The sequence below is a fragment of the Chinchilla lanigera genome, unplaced genomic scaffold, assembly GCF_000276665.1.
Source record: "Chinchilla lanigera isolate Chin_1 unplaced genomic scaffold, ChiLan1.0 scaffold00018, whole genome shotgun sequence".
NCBI classification, from domain to species: domain Eukaryota; kingdom Metazoa; phylum Chordata; class Mammalia; order Rodentia; family Chinchillidae; genus Chinchilla; species Chinchilla lanigera.
In genome coordinates this window covers 24,409,097-24,429,713 of record NW_004955419.1, presented here as the reverse complement: position 1 = coordinate 24,429,713, position 20,617 = coordinate 24,409,097, and the positions used below count along the sequence as shown (strand labels likewise).

The following is a 20,617-nucleotide window of genomic DNA, read 5'->3' as shown; positions in this document are numbered from 1 at the left end:
TCATTCTTACATCTGGTAGTATGAGCAATATAGTTGAGGATAGCTATATGTAACATAACAATCACTGTTGATTCGCAGTATTTTGTCTTTAGACCCTGTATCACTCTGAATGTTCTTGCTCTGATTTGTATGTTCGTGATACTGGTATGCTGCTACTGTTCTATTTTTTAAGTTTGCTTCTCATTTACTCCTCTACTTAAAATAAAATAAAAAAAAAAATTACACCTCCACCTGGCCAACACATCTAAGACTGTGTACTGTTCTTTAATTTTTGTCATGCAGTTACATCCTATAAACCTGTTCTAAAAATCTAAATTCTCCTTTAAGACCAAAATGTATTTTGAAATAGGAGGAAAATGTTCAAATAGGGAGGGGAAAAAGAGGGGAGCGGGAAAGGAAAGAAGGGAAAGGTAAAAAAAAATTAGAAAAAAGGAAAACATGGAAACAAAGCTTTATAAATGGGGAATGGAGGATGGGCTGAAAGGAGGATAGGGGAATGGGCAAAGAATGAAGTTAAATATGTGCTCCTAAAAAATAAATAAATAAATAAATTCTCCCTTAAGTGTAAAAACTAAATAAACATATACCAAGATTTCTATATATAGTTGTGACAGTAATTATTGCAGTCTCACAATGTATGAAATGTATTATGTTTCCCCAATGTACAGGCCTTCCAAGATATAAAGCTAAAATATATCTTATTATACTAGTGATTTCCTGACTAAAGTTGTTTGTGGAGGTAAAAAATTTATAAATATATAACTGTTATACATAACATGTAATTTATAGATTCTAAGTGACATTTCCAGACCTTTAAACCCTCTACGAGTTCCCTGCTTATGTCTCAGGTTCTGAGATATAAGAATCTTTAGGGTAAAATTTTGAGTAGAAGTCCAGCACTCCTTTGCCCTGACTTCCTGATCTATTAATAAAAATTAAAATAGCTATATGCTGAGGACAAAGATGTTAGCAAGAAGTTCATTTTAATTGACACAGGTCTCACTTTAACTGGTCTTAAACATGACAAAAAAGTATAACCAACAAGAAATAAAAATTCACAATAAATTTTGGATACACAAAGGGATTCGAAGTACTATACTGACCCCTGCTGACAGTCTGTAGCTACACCTGTAGCTTGTTGCTATTGTGGTTCAGAGGCTAAAAAGCCAGCAACAGCTACACAGGTTGAACAAAAATCTTTAAATTCCAAGAATTATCCTTTAAAAGCACAGGGCCCTGAATTCTTATGGTCAAAACTAAAAACCATATATGCTTGTAAATAAAAGTTTTTAAATGAAAAGGTCTTTAAAAAAAAATCAGACTAATAATCTAAAAAATATTCCACACCCTGCAATGTTGCTTTTCTGCCAGCCAATCTAAAATAGTGGGAGATACTGAGCATATTTAGATATACATAATAATCACATTCATCATAGGGAATTTGTACCTGTATATAATATAGCTTGATTCTCTTTTTCCACGAACACCCCCCTCCACCGCCAACAGTGGTGACCTTAACTGCAGGAGGAGTGTGAGGGTGTCTATTACTGGCTGGTTTTTTTGCTGACAGGGCGTGCTGGCAAGGCAGCAGTCAGGGTCCACCACTGGAAGTCTATTTAAGGGTCTTGAAGTCAGGAGTGTGGGTTGGAAAATTTTTGTTATTACCATCTGCAGCTTTAAAGCTGTATGTTTCACTCAGATTTTATCAACCACAGATTGAAAATAACTAAAAAAACTTGTCTCTGTAGTGAACATATGCAAACTTCTTTTTGTCAGTGTCTTTACAATACAGTGACAATGTTTTATATAGCATTTTCATTGCCTTAGGTATTATAAGTAGTTTAGTGATGGTTTAAAGTATATAGGAAGAGATGTACAGGTTATGTGCAAATACTGTATCACTTTATGTAAGAGACATGAGCACCTGGAAATTTTAGTATCTGCCGGAATCTTTGAACTGGTCACCCTTGGATACTGAGGTACTTACAGTTAAAAACTTGCCAGGTACCATACAGTTAACCATAGGGTGGTGCTCAGACGCCAACTGAGGCAGTCTGATTTTAAAGAGTTTTATGTCACCACTGTTGGGGGGAGGTGTTTGAGCCCAATAAACAAAGTGACAAAGAGCAAAAGCCTGAACAAACTAAGTAAAAACAAAGTGAAATAACTCTCAAGAAAAATGAATGCAGAAGACCAAGAACTAATGAAATCTGCTGGCGAAAGGCAATCTGGAGAAGTAGCAACAAACAGCAACAAGCCTGCACTTTTACACATCCTCTGCTTCTGTCTGCCCTCTAAGGAGCTGTATTATAAGCTTTTGAAATCAGGCGCTCTCTTGGCATCTTTGCCCCCTTGTACTTAGCGAGGGTTTTTCTTTGTTCTAATAAACCACACCATACACCATTCTCTACTGCTTGCTGTTCTGCTGTGTCCTTTTTCCTTGTCTCAAAACAATGGAGAGAATTAGTTACAAAAGCAACTGCAGGTGAGACTGAGTCTATGCATTTTGAAGTTACCCGTTGCTTTGTAAAACAGAACATTTGTTAATGAAATTACAAGGCAAAGAAGCAGGATCAAGTTGTCCATTCCTGTTTAGGGTCAAAAAATTGATGGAACTTTGATTTGAAGTAGCTGAAGAAATTTACGTAACTTCTAAATAGGAGGAAGTTTTATGGCCAAGAAGTCCTATAGAACTAGAAAAGCCAGGAAAAAAGAAAGCAAAACAAACAAAACGGAACAATTTAAATAGTCATAAGACTACCGCCTGGATGACTGCATAACATCAAATTATGGAACAACATGCCACTAGCCAAATTTGTTTTTCTTAAAGACTAAATCTAGGGGAATGATGCCATACTAATTGTAAAATACAAGAAATATTCCTTTTCATTTAGAAATGGCAGAACGTTACGTGATTATCTGCATATTGGGATAGTTATGATTTTTTTCTTGTCCTATCTCTCCCAGTTTTCTAAAAAGAAAGTGTTAGATAACCAGAAAAATGTTAAAAGTTCAGAACACGAGGAAAGTTTCTTACGCTACTTTAAACATGCTATGTAAAATCATTTTTATTATGAATTGCTTAATAATTTTAGGTTTTATGTAAGCATACATAAGTGAGCTTATAGAAGCTTCAACAAAGTAAATGAACTGATAATCCTTTCATATAGCAATTATTGTATTTTTTTAAATATAATTATTGTGACCGATTATGGTATCTCAGAAAACAAGTTAGCAAACCTAGCCTTTTGCTTTCAAAGAAACATACTATAAGCCAATGATGTCCTCCAGAGTTACTGATGGTTGTAGCTTACCATCCCAGTTGGCTAAATTTACCAGAACTGTTGTTTCAGGAGAGAGGTATTCTCTTATTTCAGTACTGGAGTCTAGAGCCATGTTATTCAAAGCATCACCAGCACTACTTATGAGGTTTCATCAGAACCAGTTCCAGACCAACATTAGAATCTGCCTGTAGATTCCCCAAAGACTCATATACACTTACATTCCAAGAAATGCTGCTGCTCTAGACTTACAAAGGTGTGATCTCCTGGTTTTTGCAGTTACAGTACTTCTCCAGTTGTAACCATAAGTGTTTCCACACTGACTTCTCCATGTTTGATTTCATCTTGCTCTTGTATGGGAAGCATGATGATCAAATCCTGTACATAAAGTTTAAATATTTTCATGCTAAATCCCTCTTTCACAGAGTAAAAGCAGAAGGGATGCATTTAATCAGCAGTAATGTCTAAACTCAGTGCTTCTGATACTGACATTTATCAAATTCTTGAATGTGGTGCCTGCTGTGATTTTATAGGGCATGATTACATTGCTAATTTTCCTATCAAATATGTTCTAATTTATGCATCCAACTGATTTTCTTCCCTCTCAAATAACTCACCTATGGAAAGAGAATAAATGTAATTTCCTTTATTTAAAACCTATCACTTATCTTTCAGAATTGTCAGTAGTCAAGTAAAAAGAATGTAAAAATTTTTCTCCTGTCTCATTACCCATATCTAAAGTCCGAAAAACAATCTCTAATGTAACCATTAATTTAATCATAGAGAATCATTTCAATTTCTATTAGAGTAGTTTCCACAAATTACAAAGTATATCAGATTATAAAGATTTCCCCACCAATCGATGCTCACAGCTACTATAAGGCCACTTTTAAAGTTACAGACAAAAGACAAAAGCATTCTCTCTCTTAAGGGACAAATACATAATTAAATATGATATCTGCCCTATATTTTCATCTCTTATTTTTAAGAAGCCATAATATCTAATAGCTACTACATACGCTAATTTTAAAAATACTTATTTTAAGGAAATGACAAGACAAAAAAAGCAAATTTCACTTAAAAAAATAGACACACAAAAAAATAAAGACACAATACTCTTTAAGAAATCTTTAACTCCAAGAAATTAATCCAGAACAGAATATATTTCCTATTTGTACTCATGTAGTAAACATTAAAACACATAACTTCCAACAACATACAACAGACTTGTTTTATTAATATCTAATTTAATACGTTTGTTTATTTGTATCTGTAGCATATATGATAATTCCATCTTAAAGAGGTTCAATAGGATTGAACATTTTCCTGCAATTACTGCTTTACGCCTATGAAGACTAACATCTGAACTTGTGACGGCTTCCTATCTTAAGACCAACTTAATCAGTGTTCTCTGAAGAAAAAAATTTCCATAAGTTATTAACTTGATTCCAACAAAATATGGTTTCGGCAAATGTGAAAAGAGAAAATCTTATTATTTCTTTGTTGATACGAGGAGAGAAATGTGCGTTTTTTGGTACTACTGTACACGAAGTGGATTTAAAGAATTCTGACCGGTAAAGTATTAAAAGATGTAATAAGCTGCCTCTTCATCAGGAAAACAAAAATGATTTCATTGTGTTTATCTTCTGAATTGACTAGTAACTCCAAGTGATTTTCAAATTGGGAGGCAAATTACTAGCATTAAGTTCATCAAATTTAGATCTGTCTTGAACAGGAACCTTATAGAAATCAAGAACATCTCTGACGCTGCACATCTGGTGAAGCCTGGAGTTAGGTACTGCATGGCCCAAGTCATCAGCTAAATGTGCCAAGAGACTGAACTTCATACGACAATCTTCTAGGGAGATATCTTGCCAATTACTGGGAAGAGATGAACCAAAAATTTCTTTAATATGAGATTCCAAACGACTCTGGAGATCTTCAGGTGGCATGTATGTTCGGCTTCGTAAAGGTGGACAAACCAGAACAGGTTCTTTTTTCATTTCTTCAATCTCAGCCACCACTGGTTCTTTCTCTTTTCTGGAATAATCAAAAACAAATATGTGAATCTTAGATTCACTAGATTAAGGAAGTGAAGAAACACTTGACTAAATCTTGCCTACTAATTAAAATCAACAAATAATTTGTACACTCAATACTTTATGATACTATGGAAAACAAAATAATACAGGTTCCTACCCTTGCAACATTTACAGTTGAATGAGTGAGCACAGACAGACAACCTTTAGTACATGTTTCACATATTCTAAATATTCCTAAGAATGGGTGAAGTAAGGTAAGTTCTGTCTGGGATTCCTACTCCTCCAAGATCTCACCTCAATCTACCCCTTAACATTACCTCCCATTAATTTCTATGCACTGCCGGCCTTACTCAAATTAAACTACATTTTACTGTCTAAATATACTCCCACTTTCCTGACACTATGTACTAGCTCGTTATATACTTTCTTATATGCTCATTTTTTATTTTTGCCTATAGAAATCTTACTCACCCTGAAAGATCTGGGACAAAATTTGTTTTCTTTCAAGAAACTTTAACCTGACTTCCCCAATCATATATAACTACATTCCTCAGATTTTCTCAGTGCTTTATAATGCTCTCAGAGTATATCACATCCTACTGAATTTTTAATTTTATTTATATCCAGTTTTACTTACAAGATCGGGGTTTGGGGCTGGGGATGCAGCTCAGTGGCACAGCATGCTATCTGACAAGCACAAGGCCGTGAGTTCAATCCCCAGTCATTAAAAAAAAAAGAGAGAGAAAAGAATCCTAAAAGGCCGGGCATGGGGGCGCACTTCTGTAATTGTAGCACTCACTGGGGAGGCTGAGCAGGAGGATCATTGTGAGTTCAAGACCAGCCTGGGCTACAAAGTGAGCTCAAGGCCAGCCTGAACTGCATAGCAAGACCCTGTCTCAAAAAGAAAAAGAAGACCAGGGTTTCCCCCAGCTTCAAATATATTTAGATTTTGGACTAGACAATTCTTTAGGAGGGGAGATCCTCTTCAGCATAAGATGTTTAGTATACCTGGCCTCTATCTACTGGATGACAGCAGCACTCCTGTCCCTAAGTCATGATATCCAAAAGACATTGCCAAATGTCCCCAGTAGACAAAAACTGTCTTGGTTGAGAACCACTGCACCAGATTATAAACTTCTTAGTACAGAAATCTGTTTTATTGATTGTGGTTCTTGAAAATATATTTAGTAACTGCTTGTACAAATATATGGGCCAATGGCAGGGAATCTGCCTACATACCATGTAAATCCTGAATTAAAGACCTGCTCAAATGAAAATCTAGAGAGACTTGTTTCCCAGGGAGTTAGCATCTGACCAGGACTGATGATCCCCACAGAAAATGGAGGCACCAGAAATGAAATGGTGTGTAGATGAGATAGGATTAAAATAAAAGATAAGTAAAAACGAGACAAGGAAATCCTACCTAACAATTATACTTTGTAAAAAGACTGTAACTTCCAGGACTTAGCCAAAGTTATCTAAGACAGCACTGTGCCATAGTCCTTGGCTAGCTTTATATCTCTTTTCTACCAGACCCATCACTAAAAGGCCATAAATTGGCTTAATTAAAAAAAATAAGGAATGGAAGCCTAGCCCTGAGACAAGGACTGCCTCAACATCAACAGTCCTTGGTCAGATTTATACTTGTTGTCTACCAGACCTACCAACAGAAGGCCATAATTGGCCCAATCAAGAAAGCACACAAAAGGCTGAGTGAATCCAGACAATGTTTAAATCACTTACTTTTTAAAAAATGCTTTAAAATGGGCTAGGGGGGCATTTTCCCCCTACCATTTCACTTCTCTAAAAAAAGTGTCAACGTACTCAGTTCTAAACTAGTGTCTCATTTCTGAGCACCTCACTCCCCTCTTGAGTGTATCCTATATTCTATCTTTGCCTAATAAACCCAACTCATGCCTCGTTCTGATGTGTCCTAAAAATTCCTTATTTGCAATGACAGTCAGTGAGCCCACTACAGAAAGACGGGTTAAATTTGAAAAAACTCTCTGACCCAGGCTGGTGACATGGCCAAGAATGCAGTTTTTAATGCAATGCCTCCTTGCCTACTTAAATGACGTTCTTCCAGAAATTAACGCCTCTTTCTACATCAACTGTTTACCAACTTTTCACTATTTACTTGCTATGATTTGGATGTGTCCCCCAAAAGTCCATGCCTTGGAACTTAATTCTTAAATTCATGCTATGCTATTTAGAGTTGAGATCTTTGGGAGCCAATCAGGATTAGATCAGGTCATGAGGGCTGGCATCTCATGAAGGCATTAGAGGAAGAGAAACTCAAGCTAGCATACTCACTAAGTGACACCCTCAGCCACGCCATAAGGCAACAAGGCCTTTATCAGAGGCAGAGCAGACAGTGCTATGCCCTTGGGATTTATCAGCTTCCAGAACTGTGAGCCAAATGAACATTTATTCATTATAAGTTACTCAGTCTTGGGTATTTTGTTATAGTAATAAGAAAAAGACTAAGTCACTACTGATTTAGGCACAGAGAGATATGCTATACTATCTCCTGTTTTTAAAGAAAAAAATTCACTCTAGATCCCATGTTTCCTCTAATTACTTACTATTCATCTTTTCAAAATTCGCAAGAGTTGTCTGTTTAGTTTCCACCTCCTCACCTTCCATGTTCCCCTCAAATTATTCCAATCATATCACATCACAGTCAAAATGCAATATAATTCATGTAAATTGACTTATTACTCAAACTGAAAGATTAAGGGTGATAAATGAATTAAAACACAAGATCTAAACAAAAAATGTCTAAAAGAAACCCATTTTAGGTTAAAGGACACATACAGGCTGAAAGTGAAAGAATGGAAAAAAGATATTCCATGCAAATGGAACCCCAAAGAAAGCAGGCGTAGTTATAACAGACAAAATAAACTTTTAAATAAAAATCTTTCAAGACAAACATCATCATTATATAATAATTAAATGGTCAATTTAAGAGTAAGATATAACTATAAATACATATGAATCCAACATGAGCACACCTAAGCATATACAACAAATACTGACAGACCTAAAAGGAAAAACTGACTGCAATACAGTAATCGGAGAATTCAATAACCCATTTTCAATAACAGAACATCCAGACAGAAAATCTACAAAGAAGCAGTGAACTTGAATAATACTACATACCAAATAGACCTAACAGGCACATACAGAACTTTCTGTTCAACAGCAAAAGAATATGCATTCTTCTCCAACACACACATTTTCTGGGATAAATTAAAGGTCACAAAAAAAGTTAATAAATTCAAAAAGATGAAAATCGTATCAACTATCTTCTCTGAACACAAAAGAATAAAACTAGAAATCAGTAAAACAGGAAACCAAGCAAACAAAAAACATTAATAAATATATGGAAACTAAGTAGCATACTCTTGAAAAATCACTGGGTCAAAGAAAAAATTAAAAAGTAACTTTAAATATTCCTGAGATAAATGAAAATGAAATATGAACAAAACTCATGAGATGCCTGAAAAGCAATATTAAGATGAATTTTATAGCACTACTATTTTAAAAAACAAGACATCTAACAACTTCTTATTAAGCTACAGGAACTAGGAAAAACACAAACTAAGCCCAAACTTAGTTTCAAAGAAGAAAGAAAGAAGAAGAAGAAAGAAAATAATAAAAATCAGAGCAAATATAAATCAAACAGACAACAAAAAACAGAAAAAAACAACAAAACACCAACAAAACTAAGAATTGGTTCATTGCAAACATAAATAAAAGCCAACAAGTCCTTAGATAAACTAAGGGGACAAAAAAGAAAGAAAAGAAGGGCTGGGGATTTAGCTCAGTGGCAAAGCGCCTGCCTGGCAAGTGCAAGGTCGTGAGTTTGATTCCTGGTACTGGAAGAAAAACATAAACAAAAACAAAAACAAAAAAAGAATAAAATAAAATCAGAAAGAGGCAATAATACAATAGATGTCTCACAAATATAAAATATCAAAATGGACCATTATAATAACTATATACCAACAAACTAGACAATCTAGAAAAAATGAATAAATTTGCAACCAACCAAGACTAATTCAAGAAATAGCCTAAATAGATCAGTAACAAATAAGATCAAAGTAGTAACCAAAAAAACTCCCCAAAGAGTATAAGGCTGACACCAGCCAGATAGTTTCATGAATTAATTCTACTAAACTTTCAAAGAAGAAATGGTACAAATCCTTCACAAATTCTTCCAAAAATTTGAAGGAGTACTTCCAAACTTATGACACCATATCAAAGCCAGATGAAGATATCACAAGAAAACTACAAGCCAATTATCTCTAATAGATAAAGATACACAAATCCTTAATAAAACCACGAATCAAATTCAAAGTCACAGCAAAACGACTTTACACTATGACCAACTAGGATTATTCCTGGAATGCAAAATCATTTTATATATGCAAATCAATGGATGAGCTATACCACGTTAACAAAATGAAAGTAGAAACCACATGATCACCTCAACAGATGCAGAAAAAGCATTTAACATAATTCAACACTAATTCAGGTATTAAAGGATCCTATCTTGACACAAGAACCAATTCTACTCAACAAAGTACTGTACTAGAAGTCCTACCCAGAGCTATTAGGGAAGAAAAAGAAATGAAAGTCATCAAACTCAGAATGAAAGAAGTAAAACTGCCTGTTTGCAGGTAGGATAATCCCATAAGCAGAAAACCTCAAAGACTCCACTAAAAAAACTGTTAAACTAAGAAATAAATGCAGTAAAACTGCAGGACTCAAAAATCAACATTAAAAAGTAGCATTTCTTTACACAAACAACAAACTATGCAAAAAGAAAACCAAAAGCCATAACAGCATCAAAATTAAAATACTTAAGAAATTTAATCAAATAAGTAAAACATCTGACTACAAAATACTAATGAAAAATTTGAAGACAACAAAAATAGGGGGAAAGATATCTGTATTTATGGACTGGAAACATTATTATTGTTAATATGTCTGCACTATCCAAGTAATCTACATATTTAATGAAATGGCCATCAAAATTCTAATAGCATTTTTCACAGAATTAAACAAAACAATCCTAAATTTTGGTTGGAACTACAAAAGACCAGGGATAGCTTGGGAAGTCTAGCAAAAACAAAGTTGAACATATCACACTTCCTGACTTAAAATTCTACTACAAAGTATATATAGTAATCAATACAGTATAGTACCATCATAAAAACAGGCACACAGAACAACATAACACCATTAAAAAACTGCACACATCTGGTCAACTAATTTTTGATGAGGGTACCAAAACTACAAAATAGGGAAAAGACAGTCTTAATAAACCATGTTGGGAAAACATATATATGAAGAAGAAAGAAATTCAATCTTTATCTCACATTAAATATAAAAATCAACTCAAAGTGCTCTAAAGATGCAAAGATAACGCCTGAAACCATAAAACTCCTATAAGAAATAGGAGTTGGTCTTGGCAATGATTTTTTTAGATATGACACAAGCAACAAAAACAAAAATAAATCTTCTGTACAGTAAAGGAAACAACTAATAAAATGAAATAACAACTTACACATTGGAAAAAAGTACTTGACTGTATATTAGATCAGATCCCATACCTAGTAATAGCTAAAGCATTTAAAGAACTCAAATAGCAAAAACAAAACCTTGTTTAAAAATGGACGAAGGGCTCAAATGGATACTTTTCCAAAGACAATATACACATGACTAAAAAGCAAAAGGTGCTCAACATCACTAATCATTATGGAAATATAAATCAAAACCACTGTAACATAGTACCTCATATCTAGTATACGATGAGCATAATTAGAGTGTTTAAGATGACATATAGAAAAAGTACTGTTTTCCTTAATAGCTGATACAGCTATTATGGGTGCTCCTTAAAAATTTCTTTGAAATAATACCATCACATAATCTAACACTCCTTATTTTAGGTATATATCCAATGGAAATGAAATCAGCATCTCAGAGATATTTGCATTTCCATGTTCACTGTAGTATCATTCACAATAGCCAAGATATGGAAATGCCCCAAAGTATACCTTGATGAAAAAAGAAATTTTAGTCATAATGAAATATTATTCAGCATTAAAATAAATAATCCTGTAATTTTCAACAATACAGATGAACACTACTTGAAATAAGCAGACCAAAAAAAAAAAAAACAAAAAACACCTGAATGATCTCATTTATATGAGGAAGCTTAAAAAGTCAAATAGAAGCAGAAAAGGACTTTTACAGTAGGGAGAAAGGGCAAAATTGGTTAAAGGTAAAGTTTCAATTATGTGAGCTAAGTTCTAGAGATCTAATGTTCCTCGTAGTGATTATCACTGATATCGTACTGATATCGTACTGATTATCAGTAATGGTTACAGTATTATACGCTTCACTAAAAGATATTTGAAGTGTCCCCATTTTAAAAAAGAATTAGGGCTGGGTGGGGTGATATGTGCCTGTAATCTCAGCTACTGGGAAGGTTGAGAAAGAAGGATCACAAGTTCCAGGCCAGCCTGGACAATTCACCAAGACCCTGTACCAAAATAAAATTTTAAAAATGAGCTGCAAATGTAGTTCAGTGGTAGATTGCTTGCCTAGCATAAGTAAGACCCTAGGTTATATCTCCAGTACAGAAAATATATATATATATATAATTTATTCCTTCTATTTGCCCTAGTTTTCTTTTTAATTTGTCACTTGAAAATATTCTACATTTGTTCAATTTTTCATCTGCTAGAACATATGCTTTATGAGGGCAAATTTTGATTTAATTAACCACTGTACCCTTAACACCTAGACTATTGCCTGAATATAGTAGACACTAAGAATATTGGTTAAGAGAATGAAGGAAACTGGGAGATTTGATAGATCATAACACTGAACAAAGAACAGAGGTAGTGTATTGCCTGAACTGATGACAAAAATCTTCCTGGACTGAGGGCAAATTTTTGAAACTTAAGAGGTCCTGTTACCTGTGGTTACCACCATAAGTTCTAATGCCCCAAACATTATGTAGGTCAAACAGATTTACCTTCAACAAATTCACGAAGCACAGTTTAAGTTAGTTTGTGGTTTTTCAAAAATACTTGCTTCTGTAGGTCTTTCTTCATACGTCAGAACACTTAAGGGCTGAGCAAGGACTTTGCTTGCACTACACGGTTAGAGAAACGCCAGACTAGGGCACGCGTCTAATAACTAATTGCTCAGTGAATTACTTAATCAACAAACAAACAAAACAGGAGGGTGCCCTCGTTTCTCAATCTGTTTGTGAAGAAACATGCCTTAAAAATGAGTTTAGTTTATCAACCACTTTGACGTGCACGTTGTAGGCTCATCCTTCCAAACCAGCATACTTGGTGCCTCGCACATGTGGTCAAACTGTTTGCGTAATAAACGAATGAGGTAAAAAGGAATGGCGATTGTATCTCCAAGACAAAACAGACGAAGAGGGAAACTGACTGGGCTTCACCCTTCGCGGAGACCGGCCCTGAACTTTTGAACTTGGAACTCTAATGCACCTTCTTGTCCTTACCAAGCTCGGAACCTCTCCCTTCACCCCTTCTAAGCTCACCCCTTCATCCTCCCCCAATTTCTTTCTACTTTTCCTGAACGCAACCCAAAATCTAACTTTCAGCTTTACCTGGATCGAGAACAAAACTTTCTACTTGCCGCCCCTAAAACCATCCTCGGCCAGCCTCTTCCTGCAAGGCCAGACAAACACAGCGCCGCCATATTCGAGAAAAGCCGGGCGCCAGAACTCTTCTCCGGTCCGCGGCGACGCGTCCAGACCAGCCAATCAGGTGCAAGCTTGTGGCCGCCAGTTTCCCCTTTTCCTGTTGTCGCCCCTTTTGCACGCTGGGAAATGTAGTCCAGCAGCTATTTCCGGCTGACTCTGGGCTGTGGTGCGCTCTCACAGCATGGTGGGAGTTGTAGTTGGGGGTGCGTCTCGGGAAGGTTCCGGGTGACGCCTTCTGGTTCGGGGGCGGGCGAACCTAGCGCTACTTGGCTGTGAGGAGGAGGAGGTAGTGGTAACCCGGAGGAGGCTCTGAGGCCTGAAAGACCGCGCGGCCCAGCAGGGGAGAAGGTTCGGGGTGGGGGTGCAGTCCGAGAGCGCATCTGATATGCCGCTGGGAACGTGACCGCTGTGGGACCAAGGCAGGACCTGGCTGGACGCAGCCAGGGAGCCTCATCTTCGTGGGGCCTAATTTCCTGCAGCCAGCTAGGCCTCACCAGCAAGACCTCCTTTCTTTGCGTCTCTCCAGTTCTCAGACTGGGAAATGGCCTCCCCGAGTTCCCCGCTGGAGCCAAAGGTGAGTTGCCGTTTCTGGGGATCCTCGTTATCTTCCCACTGTCCTGCCTAGGCTGCACCACCAGTGCTCCCCAAGCCCCTGGTTCCCCGCACTCTGCAAGGACCCCAGCACCATCTGGCGCCGGTGCTTTGGGGTGCGGTTTACTTACACCTTGCCCACTGGCTCCTTTTTTCAAGTGCACTTGGTAAAAATTAGGTATGTTACAGGCTAGCTCTTTCATTTGTGAGTTCTTCCAGGTAAAGCACCATTTTTACCTTTCCTTGTGGGTTCTGCTTCGGGCACTATGCCTAGACCCAAAGAAGATGCTTAGAGAACCTGATGGATGGAACTTAATAGGGTCACACGTCAGTGCGAATAGAGAACTGGAGCAGGGCAGTGAGGCCAGGAAACTTGGAGAGGCCTTGGGGCAGTTTACTAAAATTAAAATACTAATGTGTAATTACTAAACCAGAAAACCCTTATACTTTATGCCCTTCACATACAAGGCCAAGGCTCCAGCCCAGTTACTGTCTACTCTGAGGAGCCTGTTAATTCAGTTCCCAGAATTGGGCACCTTTTAGCACTCTTAGTTATGTACTATCTAGTGTATTTGGTCACAATGATTAATTGCTTCTGCAACTTTCAGTGCTGGAACTGTCCTTGAGACAAGGGGAACCTGACCACAGAAATCATACTATTTCAGGAGTTGCTGACATTTGAGGATGTGGCTGTGTTTTTTACCCAGGAGGAGTGGGATTATCTGGACCCAGCTCAGAGAAGTCTCTATAAGGATGTCATGATGGAGAATTATGGAAACCTGGTCTCATTGGGTAAGCATCTGTTCTTTTTACAAAATATCTAAGAAAGTATTAGAAATCACATTCAAAATGCTTGGACCAGTACCATTACCAGAACCGCTTTGTTCCAAAGTTCTGATCCTAACCTTTCAGCCACTAGTTGTTCCTATGATTATTTTATCCCGCACTTTTTTTGTAGTGACCAAAATGTAAATCTTTCTGGCTTCCTGTCTTCATAATCTTGTTCCCATATTGCTCTGTACTTTCTCTCTTTGTTCATCCTCCTACTGCTTTCCTCCCACCCTTTTACTCAGCCTTCTGGAGCCCCTGTTCCTCTTCACACAGTGTTCCTTACCCTCCTGGCCTTAACTAAAACCTGGCACTTTCCCAGTAACACCACTCTTCTGGCTGTCCTTCAAGTGGGGGTTGCTTATTCTCCCACATCCTCCTCTTTCCTGATCCTTTTTCTCAAGGCTGGAAGGGAGAAATTACTATTCTTTTTCAGTTTTTCAGTGCTGTTTCCAAAGATTAGTTTTTAACCTTCAGACAAAGTCTCTCCTTTGAGGCTTGAGTATTCAATTCATTTTTACCCTTGTCAACTTTTTCTTGGGTCCTTCACACGTAAGCTTATCACTCATTTCACAGACTTCTCTGCTTAATCCGTGTAGCCCTGTTAGTACTTGAACCTCTGGATATTGACCATTTTGACTTCAGAGATCCTGTTTTCCATGTTTATTCAGTTACTTTTATCCTTGATCTTATCTCTCCAACACCTTGCCATCTAAACCGATTCTTTGTTCATGTATTTCTTGTCCCTTGTTGTGTTTTTCTCTTCAGGATGCCAATCTTCTCCTGACTTCACCTCCTCATGTAATTACCAGCCTGGTTTCGTGCCTTGACATTATCCTATAACCATTCTGCAAACTTAAAATCCTGTATTAGTTATAATCTCTGCCGTTTTTACTCTCCTACCTGAGTTGTTAAGCACAGCAGGAAAAAAATTCCTTTTAACCAAAAACATTGATGCCCTGTATGTGCATGGCTTTTTAAAATTCTAATCCCCTTTGGACTTGGATTTGTATCTCAACAGTTGTTGTTTTTTTTTTTTTTTTTGGTTTGTTTGTTTTTTGTCCTTGATGTGTTTATTCTCCTGTTGCTTTTAGTGACTGTTTCACAAACTTAGAATTTTCTGTTACTCTGTGGACCTCACCTTCTGTTCATAACAAAGAGAAGCCACTAAGCATGAAATCTCAACTTCTCTGCACCTCATCGTCACAGTCACAGCTGGTACTATTTTTTCTTTTCTCCTGAAACTTAATCAGTGATCTTTTTTTGCCTAGTGGCTTCAATCTGTGTTTCTTCTCTCTTAATATCTTTATTCTGCTGATATGTTCATGGCTTTTCCAATAGGAGAAAAAGAAAAAAAACGCCCTCTTTAGAGCCAGTCTGTCTTGCTGCTCTCTATAACTTGCTATTTGTTCTCTTCACAGCCAAATTTTTGTTAGAGTGGTTAATATATATTCTGTGCTACTTTACCTTGCATTATTTCTCTGCCCTTTGTTTTGCCTGCAACACTGCCCCTTAAGTTGTTCAGCTGTGATTTATAGTAACCTCATTGTCAAGTACGTAAGACTCTTTTTGGACTTTATTTTAGTCAGCTGTTTTATTTGAAACTATTGCTTCTTTTCCACTGGCTTGCATTCTCAACTTCCTCTCAGTCTATACCTTTTGCTTACAGGAACCTTATCTACACTCAGTTCATCAGTTACCACTAGGTACCAAATCTATCTCAATCTAGGAAATTTTAAGAAATCTGCTTAGGTTCAAATCCTGTTTTCACTGCTTATTAACTTTGTGTGTGAGTTACTTTATCTCTGTCCCTCAGTTTCTTCTTTTTTGTTAAATGAGAAGAATAATAATACATGTCCTTAAGGTTTTTGTAAGTATTAATTGAATTAATAGTATGTAAAGCCCTTAGAGCATTGACTATGTAGTAAGCATAAGTATTAAGTATTGACTGCTATCCTTCTCTCTGTTGAGCTACAAATTCTAAAGATGAATAAATTCTTAGTCATGTTCTTTTGAAGACCATATAAATAACTCATACCAGAAAACTCCAAAAAATTTGTTGAGATCTCAGGGGGCTTCTTTTCAGAGTTAAATACTCCTTTTTCTGTACTACCTTGTATATATAGTATTTCCATAGTTCATCACAATTCAGTATTCTGTATGTGTTCTTTCCTTAACCACTCTGATCAATATGAGGGCAACTGTATCTTTTGCATTTGATTTCTCCCACATTTATCACAGAATTGGACTTTTATCGTTTGCTTAAATAGTTGTGAGACTGAATAAATATTTAAGACTCAATCCTAAACTAGCCTCTGGTCACTCTTTATCCTTTCTTTTAATTTATTCCGTGAGCTATCACCAAAGTGCTTAAAATTTGTAACAGTTCGTAAGAGCTTAAAGACAAAAACCTTAATTTCTTATGGGATGATTTCCTAAATATAGCTTCTGCTTGCTTTCTGTCTCTGATTTCTTGAATGCCACTTTAATCTTTTCTATCAATTGCTGCTTTTCGTTTTTCCAAATTTCCCATTGTGTCTCCATACATATGGTATCCTGATAGACAGAACCAGGCAAACACTTAACTCTGCCTGTCCCTGGTACTGCAGTATATGAATACTGTATGGATAAAGGGATGGCAGGGGTCCCTCTGTCTTCTTATACTTTCAGGCTTTCTCTCTTTTTTTTCCAATGCAAGGTTTCCATCACTATTTTTTCCTTTCCTAGTCTTTTCATTCCCTTCAGTAGACCCCTCTCCACCACTGTGGTGAGCACCCCTTTAAACAGGTCAGTATTACTGTACTGATCCAGTGCGTTATTCTTCTATTTCTCCTTACTATTTTTTATAAGAAAATTATCTTCATCTTTCAAATTCTAGGTCTTCATTCATATATTTCCTTTCCATGTTGTTTTTTCTCTAAAGAAACCCAAACTATAAATAAAGATGAAAATGAAAGGTAACATAGTAGGAAGTAAGGAGATAGATTTTTCTCAAAGGGGAAGAAGATCAAGTGATGGGGAGGATGAAAAAAAGGAATTAAAATGTGTATGTTCATGAACCAACTCCACACAAGTAATGTAAGTGTTCTGCAGACGTGCAAAAAGGAGAGGAGGATCAAGATGGATGGAGGAGAGAGGGAGGGAAGGGAAAAGGGATGAAGAAAGACGTTAAAATATATTGTGTGCATGTACTAACTCCTTACAAGGAATGTAAACATTATGTACATGTACTGATAAAAATAATGACCTGAAAAGGTGTAATAGCTGCATGATATAATTGATTACTTGACTCTGAGGTTTTTTTATTTTAATTTCAGTGACTCTAGCCTCCTTGCATAGTCACATTAGAATTTGACAGAAATGGGAATTGCTGAGCCTGCAAGACCTTGAACTGATTATTTTCCTTCATTGATTATACTCTTTCCAATTATTTGTTACACTAGTAATTCAGTTAGTAATTATCAAGTACTGTGCTAGACCTTAGAAATTCCACTTCCATAGCAGGAACACCATTCATTTTATATTCTGTTAGGTAGTAAGGTTGGCATATGGGACCCATGAGCCAAATCCAGCCCACAGCTTGTTTTTGTAAATCAGATTTTATTGAAACATAGACATGCCCTTTCCTTGATGCATTGTTTATGATTACTTTCATGCTATATCAGCAGGGACTTTATAACTTAAAAAGTGAAGAATATTTATTGTCTGGTCCTTTACAAAAAAAGTATGCCAATTCTTGCTCTCTCCTACAGTTCATCCAATTCCATGTTCATCTCCTTACCTTTTTTATTCTCCCCTCATCTAACATATTATTACAACTGTTTAAAAAGTATTCAGCTAGCATAAGCCAACAAGGGAATTACTATAAGGACATAGTTTATGGACTATATAAGCATGATTGTAGCTGAACATTAGAAAAAACTAAAACCAGAAATTGAACCAATCTCAAGAAGTCAGGAATTATTCTGCATTAGACACCTTAGGCATCTATAATACAATAGCATAACCTGGGTTGGTGACTCAAATGAGACATTTATGTCTCACAGTTCTGGAGGCTGGAAAGTATGTGCTCAAGGTTCTGGCAGACTCAGTTACTGGTGAGGATTTTCTTTATAACTTACTCACCGTGTTGTCCCATGGCTTTCTCACTGTGTTGTCCCATGGTTGAGAGAGGAGTAGAGAAGGGCAAAGATCATACTTACCTTTGTTCTTTCAAGAACACTGTAGTCCCATCATGAGACCCCAACCTCATGATCTCGTCTAAACCTGGTACCTACCAAAGGTCCCATCTCCAGGTACCATCACATTGGGGCTTAGGTCTTCAACATGTTTTCAGGGAAAACACAACATTAGTCTATAACATTCTCTTTTTGTTTCTTTCCCACAGCAAGCTAGTTTTTCCTCCTTATGCCCACATGCTTGTGTCATTTTAACTTCTTAGTTGATAGGTTACAAGGCTAGCCATGTTTAGATTAACTAGCTATTTAAATTTCATTTTCCAAATTCCTAAAGAGTGACCCATTTTGAGCTAGTAGGTAAATTAGCTGTGGCCAGATCATGGGATTATATAATTATGACATGTAATTACCAAGCTCAGATCTAATAGTCATTTCAAGGCTGCTCTGTGTAGAAACCTACACTCATTTGCTTCATCTGCCTATCCTTTTGACATAGGCATTTTTATGCCAATGTCATTGTTTAATTTACTTTAACAAAATACTATGTTTTATGGGTTATGCTTGAATATTCTTTTTCAGGATTTGCTAACCAATTGTCTATATTCCTGTTTAAATTTATATTTCTTGGGTTTTTAATTGGTTCATATAATTTTTAATAGAATGTTAGTCATTTCATAGATTAGCTTGAAAACAATGCATAATACTAAATTTCTTTAACCACTTGGTTAATTCTGTTTAGCTCTCCTTTGTCTTTCAAAAATTTTTTTGATTACTTCCTTCATTCTTACTGACTTATTTTTTGAGATGGGGTATTCTTTATTGCCCAGGCTAACCTCAGACTCCTGGGCTCAAGTAATGCTGAAGTGATCCTTCCTGCCTCTACTTCCTGAGTAGCTGGGATTACAGGCATGTACCACCATGCTCCACTGGATCTACACATTTCTTGTTGTGGTTATTCTTTATTCCTAGATTTTACATCTTTTGTTAGTATTACGAAGAGTGTACTTTTGTTTTTATAATATTTGCTAACTGGTTTTCTTGGTAGTAAGAACTAGTTTCTTAATATGCTATATTTTCATTTGATTCAGGAAATTAGGTAGGCATTCATGTTGTTTTATTTCTTAGAGTTAAATCTCCAGAACAGTAACTGCTGGATAAGTATAAAGACTTTCTTTTCATGAGGAATTTACATCCAAAGGAAGAGCCAAACATAACAAATACTTAAAGTACACTATAATAATGGTTATTATACTGTCTGTAACTGAAGTTACAGACAATAATGTAAAACTGGTAATAAAAATAGAACAACTAAACTTGCATGGTGGACTTAGCAGAGACTTTATAGAATAACTATTGCTTTGCTTAATTTTAAAGAATCAAGAGTTTGCCCAGTAAACAATGCAAAGGGACACTTAATAAAAGAGATGTGCAAAAATATAGAATGAAAATGTTGTAATACAAGCAACTTAGCTACATGAAATATGATAGAGTAAGCAAGAAGTTGAGTTTAAGCTTAGACCATGTTGTACAGAGTTCTGATTGTGATAATGAGCTTTCACTTGATTTTAAAGCTGAATCTTCAGGTGGTGACGTGAATACAGTTCCAGTTTTGAAACATCCCTCTGGAATCACTAATGCAAATACAATCTCAAAGCAGCTTAAAGACCAAGTCCAAGGATAGTTAGATCATGATTGTGATGTTTAAAAGGAGAAAGTAGAGTCTAGAAAAGAATCATGATGTTTAACTTCATGATTGTGATGTTCAAAAGGGAAAAGTAGATTCTAGAAAAGAATCTATTATTTCGGTGACTAACAAGAAAAAGGGGAAAATCTAATACTTAGGGTAATGGATAGTTGTGCCTCTCAAGAAATAAGTAGCAGGGGCTGGGGATTTAGCTCAGCGGCAAAGCGCCTGCCTGGCAAGCGCAAGGTCGTGAGTTC

General features: G+C 36.3%; 2 protein-coding genes across 4 annotated transcripts in view; one reads left to right on the top strand and one right to left on the bottom strand.

Moving 5' to 3' along the window:
* Positions 1–4,425: 4,425 nt before the first annotated feature.
* Mrpl50 (mitochondrial ribosomal protein L50) lies at positions 4,426–13,158 on the bottom strand. The gene is made up of 2 exons (XM_005382795.2): positions 12,984–13,158; positions 4,426–5,321 (listed from the first exon to the last, which is right to left on the bottom strand). Exons 1-2 carry the CDS (start codon positions 13,073–13,075, stop codon positions 4,937–4,939), a joined length of 477 nt encoding a protein of 158 aa, XP_005382852.1. The 5' UTR covers positions 13,076–13,158; the 3' UTR covers positions 4,426–4,936.
* A 160-nt stretch (positions 13,159–13,318) lies between these two features.
* The window catches only part of Znf189 (zinc finger protein 189), a 12,538-nt gene continuing 5,239 nt past the window's right edge, over positions 13,319–20,617 (top strand). Inside the window, exons 1-2 of one of the 3 annotated variants that reach the window (XM_005382796.2) lie at positions 13,319–13,653; positions 14,336–14,462. In XM_005382796.2, coding sequence (XP_005382853.1) covers positions 13,621–13,653; positions 14,336–14,462 — 160 coding nt within the window. In that variant the 5' untranslated portion in view covers positions 13,319–13,620. The remainder of the gene's footprint in view (positions 13,654–14,335; positions 14,463–20,617) is intronic. The other 2 variants (XM_005382798.2, XM_005382797.2) reach the window with 2 other exon arrangements.